The 12,765-nt window shown below is 62.9% G+C and overlaps 1 protein-coding gene across 1 annotated transcript in view; it reads right to left on the reverse strand.

Moving 5' to 3' along the window:
• The window catches only part of GSG1L (GSG1 like), a 159,056-nt gene extending 158,165 nt beyond the window's left edge, over nucleotides 1-891 (reverse strand). Inside the window, exon 1 of the mRNA XM_084882967.1 lies at nucleotides 345-891. Within this exon, the coding sequence (XP_084739093.1) occupies nucleotides 345-672 (328 nt within the window). The 5' untranslated portion in view covers nucleotides 673-891. The remainder of the gene's footprint in view (nucleotides 1-344) is intronic.
• Nucleotides 892-12,765: the final 11,874 nt, after the last annotated feature.

Raw genomic sequence — 12,765 nt, forward strand, 5'->3', positions numbered from 1 at the left:
CCGCCCGGCGCCCCGAGCCCCGGCGCCCGGCCCGGACCCAGACACGGGGAGGGGGGCGTCCCGGACCCCAGCCTGCTCCCCCCTCGGCCCCGCGCGCGTGCCCCGCAGGGGGCGTGGGCCGAGCTTTGCGCGGCGGGTCCCTCCGCCGGAGTGGGGCGCGGGGCGCGGGGAGTCGGGGCCGGGGGCGCGGGGAGCTGGGAGCCGGGAGCCGGGCACAGGGAGCGGAGCTCGGGGAGCTGGGCGCGGGGCGGGGGCGCAAGGATCGGGGCGCTGGGATCGGGGCTCTGGGATCGGGGCGCGGGGCGCCGGAGGAGGAAGCGGGCCGGGACCCGGAGGGGACTCACCGCGCCCGCCGGGCCGCTCCTCGCACGAGTACCAGATGCCGGTGTGGAAGCGCCGGAGCAGGAAGCGCTCGTCGCCCGCCTCCCAGCTGTAGCGCTCGCCGCCGGGGGCGCCGCTGGCCGGGGCGGCGGGGGCGGCGGTGGCGTTGGCCGTGGCGTTGGCGCCCGCGTCGGGGCAGCCGGCGCGCCCGTCCTGGCCGCAGCCCGGCCTGGGCACCCGCCGCGCGCCCTGGCACCAGTGCGTGGTGAGGAAGGCGGTGGTGGCGGCCAGCAGCGCCAGCAGGTTCAGGGCCACGGCCACGAGCGCCCGGCCGCGGCGGCTCGTCTTCATGCCGCCCGCCGCCGGCGCGGGGTCCGCGCGAAGTTGGCAGCCGGCGCCCCCTCAGCGGCCGCTGCCCGCCGCGCCCGGGGCCCGGGGCGCCTGCGATGGGCGGCGGCGGGCGCGGCGGGGGCCCATGCCCCCTCCCCGGCGGGGCGCGGGGGGCGGCGGCGGAGCTGCGGGCGCGGAGCGGAGCGGAGCTGTGTGCTCCTCGGCGCGGAGTCGCCGCCCGGCAGCGGCCGCGGCGCAGGGACGCGCCTCCGCGGGGAGACACCTGCCGGCGGCCGGCGGCACTTCAGCGCCCGCCTCTCGGGGAGCGGGAGGGGCGCCCCACGCCGGGCGGGGCGGGGACGGCGGGCGGAGCGGAGGGTCTGGGAGCGCGGAGAACGCCGGCGAGGGGCTGCGGGAGAACCAGGCTTCCCCGGGGGACGTGGGGCCACAGCCCCGGCCGGGAGGGTTCACCCTCCGCCACCCAGAAAGGCCTGCGGAGGGGAGACAGGGCAGCGCCTGCGGGGGGTCCCCACGAGGGCTCTGGGCCAGGACCCCCTCCACGGAGGAGACCAAAGGGCCTGGGCTGCAGTTTGCCGGGCTGCCCAGAGCCGGGAGCTGCGGGGCCCTCCGGCAGGGCGCCCTGTGCTGGTCCCAGACCTGCAGGGCCGGTCAGGAGGGGTCCCAGCAGGAATGAGCCCCGTGGGCCAGGAGGGAGGGCTCCGCTGGCAGGGAGAAGCTGGGACGCCTGGGCTGGGTGGCACAGCGGGAAGGGTGGCAAAGAGGTGCCCACACAGGACACCAAGGGCGGGGTATGACGCCTGGAACTTCCCACTCAGGCCATCCCCACCTGGGATCTGAGCAGCGTGGCCCACGGAGGCCCCTTCTGGACGGAAAGTGGTGGTTTCCAGGCAGCTGTCCGGCCAGGGCCTCCAGCCCATCGCTGGGGCGGGGACAGCACCGCCAAGAATCCTGGCTTTGGGGCTTGACCTGCGGTGGGTTTTGCACAAGCCACTTCCCTTCTTGGAGGTATTCCACAGGTGTGCGACCTCCATACAAAGGAGGGTCCCGCTGTTGAAATGACATCATGCCTGTCAGCAGCACTTGGCACACAGTAGGTGCTTAATACCTGCTGTTTATTCACAGATGAACCAAGAGCAGTCGACCAAACTCGCACAAGCCTTTTCAGGTCTCTAAAAAGTGTCAGGCAGGATTGCCCAGCGTGAGAGCCCCACCCACACCTCTGCTCACTCCGACCAGGTCCCCAGCTGCCGCCGCACAGCTCAGCCCCCGGCCAGGGTGCCCGGATGTGCAGCCATCCGTCAGATGTTGGTTGCAAGAGCCCGTTTGAATTCCGCCCAAGCCGAGAACGGCTCCGAGGAGCCACAGCGTGCGCAGGGGCAGGCCTGTGGAGCTCAAGGTCAGGGACTGTGGATTGCCTCACTCTGGTGGGTAAGCCCGCCCCGCTGCCAGCTCTGCTCCCCGCCGGGGGGAGGTGAGCCTGTCTGTGGGCCTGCAGGACCCGGGGGAGGGCGGTGACACTTTTCCAGGGCGTGCAGTGTCTCCCACGGACGTCTCTGCACTGGGAAACCAGCCCCCCCAAATGTGTGCGGTGGTTGGGGTGCCCGCGGGCAGCACCCACAAGCTGGGAGCCCGCCTGCGAGTCCCACGCCCAGGTGAAATATGTCCCAGGGCCACCCGCTCCCGAAAGATACCCGGAGGAAGACAGGACAGGGCGTGGTTAGAATTTCTGCACGGCACTTTTCCACCCCTGATCCGTCCGCAGGGGCTGCCTCGGGCTGGTAGAGGGCTCAGGGGGACTTGGTTGGGGCTGGTGGGCGGGGTTTGGTTAGGAGGCCAGGCCTGTAGGCCCACACGCAGGTTTCTTGCTATTTAGCCGGTGTCATAAGCTAAGGCCTCCTGTCTCCTGCGGCTCCCCACCGCCTCTGCCCGGCTCTCCCCCCTGCACCGGGCCCGAGGCCAGTCCAACAAGCCCCCGCTCCCCTCCTCAGGCACTCCCCTCCCTGCCCAGACCCAGGCTGACTGTGGCTCCAGGTCCTGCAAGACGGGCTCTGCCACCCGGGCAGCCCCTTGCCCACCCCTCCCACAACCACCACCACTGCGACCACCACCACCGCCGCCGCCGCCACACCAGGCCTCTCTGCACCCTGCCGCCCAGCTCAGAGGGAACCGTAAGGCTCCGCCCGCCCCCCCCCCCCCCTCCGCCTGAGTGCTCTGCTCTGCCCAGCGGTGCCCTCAGAGCTGTTACACACACTCCCCTGCACGCCCCGTCCCTGCCTCCCCGCCCCCCCAGCCATGATGTCTGTGTTCACACCTGTCTTCCTCACGGCCTGGGGGCCCCTCCGGTCGCCCCGCTGGCAGCCTGCGGCCACGTTTGGCCCAGAAGCAATTTCTCTCTGGCCTGGATGGCGTTGGCCTCCACCGCGTTTTTAAATTTTCATGAGTTGCCAATGTTCAATAATCATGAGCTTTCACATAAAAAAATCAAATTGCCTGCCAACACTGGGCCTGTGCGTCTGCCTGGCCATCGCTGGCAGATGCCCCTGCACCGGGGGCAGGAGGGGCTGTAGCCTCCTCTCGCTGCCCGTCCTGCCAGGCCCGAGGGCATTGGAATCGGAGCCCCTGGGGTCCTGTGAGCTGGAAGTCAAGTCGGGGTGATGGTCACCCCTGCGAGGTGGGTGGGGTGGGCGGGGCCTGAGGGGGGCTCCGGGACTGCCCAGTCACCTTCCGCCCGGGAAACTAATCCAGCCGTGCTGCTGGGAACCGTGAACTTTTTATAGTCCACAGAACGTACCTGAAACAATGAAATTCAAACTCCTCGGGAACTGCGAATAAGCTTTGGAGGGACAGCACCCAAGTGCATCGCCCTTCCCGCTTGGAATCGGCTGCAGCAAGGACACGTGCCGGCCCCCAGGCCCGCGGACTCACGTGCCGATTCCGGAACCTTCCGCACGGAGCCTGGGACAGCACCCGGGTCCCCCGCCCTCCCTAATCACAGCGAGGGATTAGCGCATTTCCAATTACCGGCGAAGTTCTAAACACTCGCTCCCAATTCCCACTCCACTCCCCTGGCTCGGCCGCCTTCCGGGTTTGGGTGGAAGCCAGCTGAGTTGCCGGTGCTGGGAGGCCCTGCTGCTCAGCCAGCCGCCCCGGGGCGGGGTCCCGGACCACCTGCCCCCAAAGGAGTCCCCGGCGGCTCCTCCAGAGAAGGGAGCAGCTTCTTTACCTCCACATGTGCCTTCACACTGCCTCGGCTCCTCCAGCTGCTCGAGAATCAGCGGCCCGGCTCCGACGGGCACTGGGTGAACAAGCCAGGCCGAGCCCTGCCTGCAGCTGGGTCAGTGCAGTGGGGACACAGGCCGTGGGGCTGCAGGCAGGAGCAGCCAAGGCCTCGCTGAGGATGCTGGGGAGGCAGCCAGGTGCTCCAGCTGGGAAGAGTTCCATGGCCCAGAGGGAAGGTGGAAGGGCCGACTTTTAATCCTGGCTCTGCCACATCTGGGCCAAACCTCTCTCCCAGAGCCTCAGTTTTCTCATCTGTAAAATGGGGGTGCGGAGTGCGGAGGAGGACCCCACATACCCGGTGTGCTCACAGAGACGAGGCCCCGGCATGCAAGCACCTAGGACATCCACCCCGGAGTGTTCCCAGGACCCAGTTACGGGGTCACCGGCGGGTTAGCCTCCCTGCCTGTGGGTGGCAGGTGGGGAGGTCTCGCTGGCAGGCACCGAGGATGGGAACGTCTGTTTGGCACTGAGCGGCTGCGTGGCAGGCCCTCTGGCCAAAAGGGGTGTCATGGAACGCTTATCGAATTCTTACCAGCTCAGCTGGGGAAACTGAGGCTCAAGAAGTTACAGGGAAGGCATCAGAGGCCAAGGCCCAGGGCTCAGTTCGGATGGATCCCATGGAAAGCCCCACAGCCCGGGAGGAGCCTGGAGGTCACTGGCCCGCCTCCTTGTTCCAGCACTCAGTGGGATTTACCTCCTTCCCCAGGGTCCGAGGCTGGTTGGACTCCAGGCCTGATGAGGGAAATGGGAAAGGCTGGGGAGAAAGCAGACACTAGGTGTCTCCTCTGTCAGTCCTTCTTGACCTGTTTTTTCAAGCTGTTGTTTGCTTCCTTCTGCTGCCCCCTAGAGGCCAAGAGCGGCGCTGCAGGCCTTGCTTCCCTGGACCAGGAAGCAAGTCCCCTCCCCTTCATCCTCTCCCACCCTCCCTCCCTCCCACCCTCCCTCCCTCCCTCCCACCAGGAGCTCAAAGTGTCAGAAAAGGAACCTAAGGGAGAGGGGCCTGGGACTCGTTTCCGTGATTAGGAGCACAGGTCTCCAGCTAGTTATAAATGTTCATAAATTACATAACCATGCACAAATATAAACATAAAGCATATATACCAACTAGGAATGTACACAGAAGGACATGGCGATTAAATAAGCACTGCTTTTAAATGGTTTTATTTATTGACTAACAGTATAACAGACCTCTTCGCTTTCACTTAATAAAATATGTGTGTTTTCACTGCTAGCAATGCTATTGCCTAGGCTGCTTTTATTTTCGAAAAGCATGAGTTAGCATGCTGTGCGGGGACCATCGGAGAGTCTGCGTCTATGCGGGCTCCGGAGAGGCTGCTGGAGCAGGAAACAACGCTGAAATCTGGATTCACATAAAGATCCATGAATCTGCCGAAGCCGGTTTGGCTTAGTGGTAGAGCGTCGGTCTGCGGACTGAAAGGTCCCAGGTTCGATTCCAGTCAAGGGCATGTACCTTGGTTGCGGGCACATCCCCAGTAGGGGGTGTGCAAGAGGCAGCTGGTCGATGTTTCTCTCTCATCGACGTTTCTAGCTCTCTGTCCCTCTCTTTTCTCTGTAAAAATCAATAAAATATAAAAATTAAAAAAAAAAAAGATCCATGAATCCAAGCGGGAGATGTGCCTGTGGGCTGTCCTTCCTAAACACCGACGCTCCTATTCTAGGGCCGTCCACAAAGGAGGGAGCTGGTTTCGGTAAAACTTGGCTAATATGATTGATCCTTGGACAGCGTGGGTCTGAGCTGTGTGGGTCACTCACACATGGATTTTCTTCCCAACAACCACCTCTGCCCTTTGGCTCTGCGGTGGGGAGTCCACGAGTGCAGACCACGCCATCGACCTGCGCCATTTTACAGAGGGGACCTGAGAGTCCATGGGCTCCAGTGTCCATGGGGGGTCCTGACCAGTCCTCGGGGGATGCCCAGGGCCAGTGAATTCTGGGGGCGTCACAAGTCCCAGTGGCCCTGGCCAGTGAGGCTCAGTGGCTGGAGGAGCACCCTGTGCACCAAAGGGTCCCGGGTTCAATTCCTGGTTGGGGCTCATATGGGGGGCAGCCAATGTTTATTTCTCCCATCGATGTTTCTCTCTCCCTCTCCCTTTCTCTAAAACCAATTAAAAAAAAAAAAAAAGATCTTCAGGGGAAGATTTTAAAAAGTTACATGTGGGTTTTTACCCTCTGTTGTTCAGGGGCCCACTGTATGTCTGCCTTCCTCGGTGTCCATCAGTCAGGCTTGCGAGAGAGTCAGAGGATTGGTGTTCATGTATTTTTTAAAAAATATTTTTTATTGATTTTTCACAGAGAGGAAGGGATAGAGATAGAGAGTTAGAAAAATCGATGAGAGAGAATCATTGATCAGCTGCCTCTTGCACACCCCCTACTGGGGATGTGCCTGCAACCAAGGTACATGCCCTTGACCCGGATCAAACCTGGGACCTTTACAATCTGCAGACTGACGCTCTACCCACTGAGCCAAACCGGTCTTGGCTTCATGTATTTTTAACAAATGGATTCGAAACCCCCTAAAAGTTTTCTTTTGGAAGCTATCGAAATTGGTTGGAATTTTCTGTTTTCAAGTTCTTAAAGTGTTTGGACTCGAAGAGATTAAGGGAAACACACTTTCGTTGCTTTTTTGGCAATAAGAGCTCCCAACAATGGAAACACTTCCCAACATCTGCTTTCAAAGGGCTCTTTCGGAAAGCAACACAGCCTCGCATTGTTCACAAACCACTTCCCTCGTACAGGGGCGGATTAGGTGCTTTGTTTTGGGGGGACAAACAGCCGACAGTCACACGTCACCCCAGCGGAGGTCATCCAACGGTGGGCGCTTATCTTTTCCACAAAAGGAACACGGGGACCTCCCGGGCCCGCAGCAGTGGTGTGAGCCACTCCCGGGGTCACTCACTCCCCCTCACAGGGGACATCCTGGGAGCGCCTCTCTGCAGAGGTCTGTCTGTAACAGCAGTGACAGAGAGGAACTGTAACTGCAGGAAATGCCGACTCTGAGCCAGGCACTGTGCAAGCAAGCAGGCTCACACCCACTGGCTCGTTACACCCGCAGACCACGCCCGGAAGCAGGTACGAGGTGAGTCCTCTTTGACACATGGGGAAACTGAGGCACGGGAGCGGTAGAACCGCTGTGACTGTGGCCGGTGATACCGTCAGTGAGGAGACTTCATAAGGTAATAGGGGGTCCCGGCGTGAACATGCGGGACCCAGACCTCCTCGGGGCCCAGGAGACACGGGGCTTCCGCAGACTGGAGTCCGGCCTGTGGTCTCGGCATCCACGGCTCACACGGATGGACGGGGCGGGGCACGGAGCGCGGTGGGAGGCGTGACCTCGCCTGTGCTGAGCACGGCCTGTCATCCTCCGGCTTTCGGTGAAGACTCGTCTTCTGGAGCCACAGTCTTCTGTGCCACACACTCCGCTCACCAGTGTTCACACAGGCACACACACACTCGCACACACCCCTCCCTGCCCGGCCCTCCGTTTATTGGCCTCGTCTTCCAAGGAAAGCAAGGAGAAAGAACATCTGCTGAATGCCCTGCAGAGGGCCCAGGGCGTTACATGCATGGCCTCACTTATCCTTGCAACAGCCCTATGAGACAAGTGTCCCTACATTCCCATTTCACAGATGAGAAAACTGAGGCTGACAGAGAGGCCCTGCCCAAGGGCAGTGGCAGAGCAAGGGTTCCGCCCCAGGTGTGGCGCCAGGTGCAACAGCCCAGGCGCCTGGGCCTCGGTGTCTTTATAAAGCACTCCCCTGCGGTGGGGAGGACGGAGGAAGAACGGGGCTCAGGCCTCTCTCTGCTGTCCACCTGCTGGGCCTCGGTCGCCTCGGGGACCGCGGGACAGCGGAGTGCAGACCTGGAGCCGGACATCTGAGCGCCCACCCTGTCCTCTCACCAGCGGCTGCGTGACCTTGGCCCCTAACCTTCCTGTGTCTCCGTTCGTTCGCCTGCAACACGAGGATGGTAACAGCTTCTGCTCGCAGCGTTATTGTGGGAATTAAATGAGTGTGTGTGAGATGCCTCCCGGTGGGCACAGCGGTGTCAGTGCGACAGGAGGGTCTTACGGGGCTCAGGTTGAGATGACGGCACGAAAAAGGCCGGGTCTCGCCTGGGGCAAGTGTTCGATACCCGTGCACTCCTCATCCGCGGCTGCCCGACAGACTGCCCCACACGGTGTCGCTCAGGACACAGGACACTCCTCCGTCTCAGGCTCTGGCCGGGAACCCGGGATGGCCGCCCCGGGGCTCCCGGAGGCTGCAGTCAGATGTCACCAGGGACCTGGTCTCAAAGCCGGCGTGGGCTGCGGGTCCACGTCTGATCCAAGCCGGCCGCAGGCGGAGATCCTGCGGAGCTGGCTGGCTGGGCGGCTGCGGGTCCTCACAGCCTGGCGGCTGACTCCACGGAGCAGCTCGGAAGCAAGTGGCAGCTGCCCTGTCCCTGTGTCTAAGCCTGGGCGCCACGCACTGGCATTTCCTGATGCCCAGTGGGCAGTACAGGTCAGTGCCATCCACCGCGGGGAGGGCACTTCGGTGGATAAGAACGGAAGACAAGGCCCAGGGGGCTGTCAGAGGCTCCCACCACCGGGTCACAGCCCGCACCGTCCTCAGAACAGACGTCTCTAGCTCTCTGAGCTCCTTTCCAACCAAGGACTTCCTCCCACTCCCTCCCTCCTTCCCTCCCTTCTTTCCTTCCTTCTTTCCTCCCTCCCCTCCTTTTTAATAGCTTTTTCTTCTGGTTGTAAAGATAATATGTTACAGAAAATTTGGAGAATACAAAGAAGGTTAAAGAATGTTTAAGTTACCTACAATTCCATAATCACTTGTGTTCGTTTTGACAGACAATCCAGTGCTTTATGCACAGGTCGTAAGATTTTCATGACTCCACGTGCTCAGACGTACCCCCCGGCTTCTCACACTTAAAACCGTAGCGTGATCCCTGCCCAAGGCCATTCACTGTCAACAATAAAATCATTGTTAACCAGGCGTGTAGCAATGTTCCAGGCCTAGTACTGAGCTCTTCACACATGCCTCTACCTTTCATAAAAACTCCACAGAAGGCACTATTCCCGAACCGGCTTCACAGGGAGGACTGAGGCTCCGAAAGCTGCCTGAGCAGCCTGGGTGGCGCGGGAAATAAACTAGAGGCCATCAGCCGGCCGGCAGACTGACGGCCCCTGTCCTGTGGGGCTGAGACTGGGCCCCGTTCACACAGATGGCCTCTGTCCTGTGGGGTGAGACTGGGCCCCGTCCACACGGACGGCCCCTGTCCTGTGGGGCTGAGAGGGTCCCCGTCCACACGGACGACCTCTGTCCTGTGGGGCTGACACACGGACGGCCCCTGTCCTGTGGGGCTGAGACTGGTCCTGTTCACACGGACGGCCCTGTCCTGTGGGGCTGAGACTGGTCCTGTTCACACGGACGGCCCTGTCCTGTGGGGCTGAGACTGGTCCTGTTCACACGGATGGCCTCTGTCCTGTGGGGCTGAGACTGGGCCCCGTTCACACGGACGGCCCCTGTCCTGTGGGGCTGAGAGGGTCCCCGTCCACACGGACGGCCCCTGTCCTGTGGGGCTGAGACTGTCCCCGTCCACACGGACGGCCCTGTCCTGTGGGGCTGAGAGGGTCCCCGTCCACACGGACGGCCTCTGTCCTGTGGGGTGAGACTGGGCCCCGTTCACACGGACGGCCTCTGTCCTGTGGGGCTGAGACTGGTCCCCTGTCAGACCGGACGGCCCCTGTCCTGTGGGGCTGAGACTGGGCCCCGTTCACACGGACGGCCTCTGTCCTGTGGGGCTGAGACTGGGCCCCGTTCACACGGACGGCCCCTGTCCTGTGGGGCTGACACACGGACGGCCTCTGTCCTGTGGGGCTGAGACTGGGCCCCGTTCACACGGACGGCCTCTGTCCTGTGGGGCTGAGACTGGGCCCCGTTCACACGGATGGCCTCTGTCCTGTGGGGCTGAGACTGTCCCCGTCCACACGGACGGCCCTGTCCTGTGGGGCTGAGACTGGTCCCCTGTCAGACCGGACGGCCTCTGTCCTGTGGGGCTGAGAGGGTCTCCGTCCACACGGACGGCCTCTGTCCTGTGGTGCTGACACACGGACGGCCTCTGTCCTGTGGGGTGAGACTGGGCCCCGTTCACAGGGACGGCCCCTGTCCTGTGGGGCTGGGACTGGGCCCTGGATGGGTGCCCCCCATTGACCTACGAGGTAACTTGTTCTGCAATGAGGCTGCTTCCAGTTTTACGACAGAGACACGCTCAGGTGCACGCCCCTCAGCATCTGCGTCCACACGGCCTCCCCTCCTCCTACATCCATAACGGACCCGCTGGACGGTGGGTGCGCCTCGGAGGAAGTGTGTCCTGGGGGCTGGCTGTGCCCGTCGGGGGGCTCGTGGCCTGAATAACAGGGGTCCCCGGAGGTCCCGCCGCAGGTGTGGCTGAGCCAGCGGCTCAGGGCCGTGCAGGGCGCGGTCCCTGAGCCTCCCCCGCTCTCTCCTCCCGCACCGCCAGCTCCGTCCTGCGCCGGGCAGTGTGCGGTGTCCCCCGGGAGCGCAGGCTGCTCGGGCCACAGCGGCTGCCGGAGTCCTCCTCTCCCAGACGTGGGGTTCCTCTCCCCAGGACGCTCCAGGGAGCGGTCCCTGCCGTCCCTGCCGTCCCTGCGGACCGAAAGACAGAGCTCCCATTGGCTTTCACTGGTCAGGGCCCACCCGGAGCTGCGTCCCACCCGGACGTGCTGGCTGAGACAGACAGACAGACAGACAGACGGACAGACGGACGGACGGACAGACAGACAGACAGACAGGCAGAGGGGTGGCTGGGATGGACAGACAGAGGGAAGATCCCTCACGTGGTTACATCTGCAAAGACCTTTTCCCGAATAAGGTCGCAGTCTGCCCTGGGTCGTGGACATGAGTTTTCTCTCGAGGACTGGGGAGGAGGCACCGTCCACCCTGCAAGTGGTTTCTCGAAGCTCGAAGGGAGACTAATGACAACCCGCTCACCCAGGCCTCCCAGAAATTTAGAAAATAAACCGGCAGGAGCTGCGAAGGAAACCGCAGTGGGTGGGGAGACAGAGAGCGGCCAGGAGGGCGCGTGGGCCGCGCTGCAGACGAGGGGCCGGGCGGACGCAGCGAGCGCGGAGGCCACAGCGGGCTGGCGGCTCCTCTGGGGAGCAGCAGGCGCCTGTGGCTGCGGAGAGCGAACTTTGGCCCCTGCCAGTTTGCTCGGCGGGTTGAGTGTCCTGAGCACCAAAAGGTCACTGGTTTGATTCTGGGCTTGGGCACCTGTGGAAGGCAGCCCCTCAATGCCTCTCTCTCTCTCTCTCTCTCTCCCTCTAAAAATCAATTTTTAAAAACATTTCTCTTTTTAAAAAGAATGGTGCTGATTCGGGGACCGCCAGCTGCGGGGATCCTCCGTCCGGCCTTCCCCGCTGACAGGAAGCACTGACGGCTGCGTCTCCCCTGGCCCGGCCTGACGCCCGGTCCCCCTCACTCACCCAGCCCTCGCCTGGCCTGCGCGATCGCCCTCCTCCCCCGTCTGTGAATCAGCTGAGGGGGCTGCGCGGGCACTCCGGGGCGGGGCGGGGAGCGGATCCAGTTCAGGCCCCAAAGCCTCAGCACCTCCCAGGGGCGCTCTTACAGCCGAGGAAAAGGGGGGACACTGGGTCACAGAGCAGGCTGCAGGGCAATCGGTTCCCCCAACAGCAGGCGGCTCTGGCCGTCCGTCCCGCCCCGACGTTCAAGGTCACTTATCACAGCAAACAGCCTCGTGCCCACGGTCCCTGCCCGGCCGTGGTGCCCTGTGTGGGCCAGAGAGGCTGCAGCTCCCGGCTGCCGGAGTTTGGGGTGGTGCCCAGAGGCCTCCGCCAAAGGGGGTGGGGCGTCCTGGCTTGTACTGCTGTTCACTTTATTTATTATAAAATCCCTATCAACATAATGCACATGCATATTTTTCCTTTTTTTAAATATATTTTTAATGGTTTCAGAGAGAGGAAGGGAGAGGGAGAGATAGAAACATCCATGATGAGAGAGAATCACCCATCAGGTGCCTGCTGTACCTCACCCTCACCCCCTGCTTAGGATCCAGCCCGCAACCCAGGCATGTGCCTGACCGGGAATTGAACTGTGACCTCCCGGTTCATAGGCTGATGCTCAACCACTGAGCCACACCAGCTGGGCTGCACACACATATTTAAATAATCAAGTAGTATCGTACACGGCTCGCCCCTCTCCCTGCTAACTCGCCACACGGGCCTCCCTTTTGTTCTCTCACACGCAGCCTGAGCGGCCTCGGGCCCTGTGCATGGCTGTCCCTCTGCCCAAAGTGCTCTCCTACCGTCTCAGCCAGGCCAGCTCCAGGTCACCGCCTCCGAGGCCCTGACTACCCAGAGGGCCCGCTCCTGGGGCCGTGCGTGTCCCATCACCACAGGGTGCCCCCTCGGGGCCATCGGAAACGGCCACGTTTGGTGGCTCGGTGGCTCCTCTGTCTGTTCCGTGGCCTCGGCCACGATGCCAGCTCCAGGCGGAGCCCAGGCCCACCGTGCTCACGTGGAGCGTGTCCCCGAGCGAAGCCTGGGGTGGAGCAGAGCCTGGCTGAACATTTGCCAAAGGAAGACGAGAAGGAGGGATGGGGCGGGGGGGGGGGGGGGGGGGACAGGGACAGGCAGCGCCTCACCCACCTCTTTCTGCCTCTGCCTCTGCCCCTGGCGAAGGAGCCCATCCTCAGCCACGAACCCGAGCCGGTATGGCAGCCGCTCCTCCGGGACGCGAGCAGGAGGGGGCCCTGAGAGCG

The sequence above is a fragment of the Pipistrellus hanaki genome (assembly GCF_964339955.1).
Source record: "Pipistrellus hanaki genome assembly, chromosome: 4".
NCBI lineage: Eukaryota > Metazoa > Chordata > Mammalia > Chiroptera > Vespertilionidae > Pipistrellus > Pipistrellus hanaki.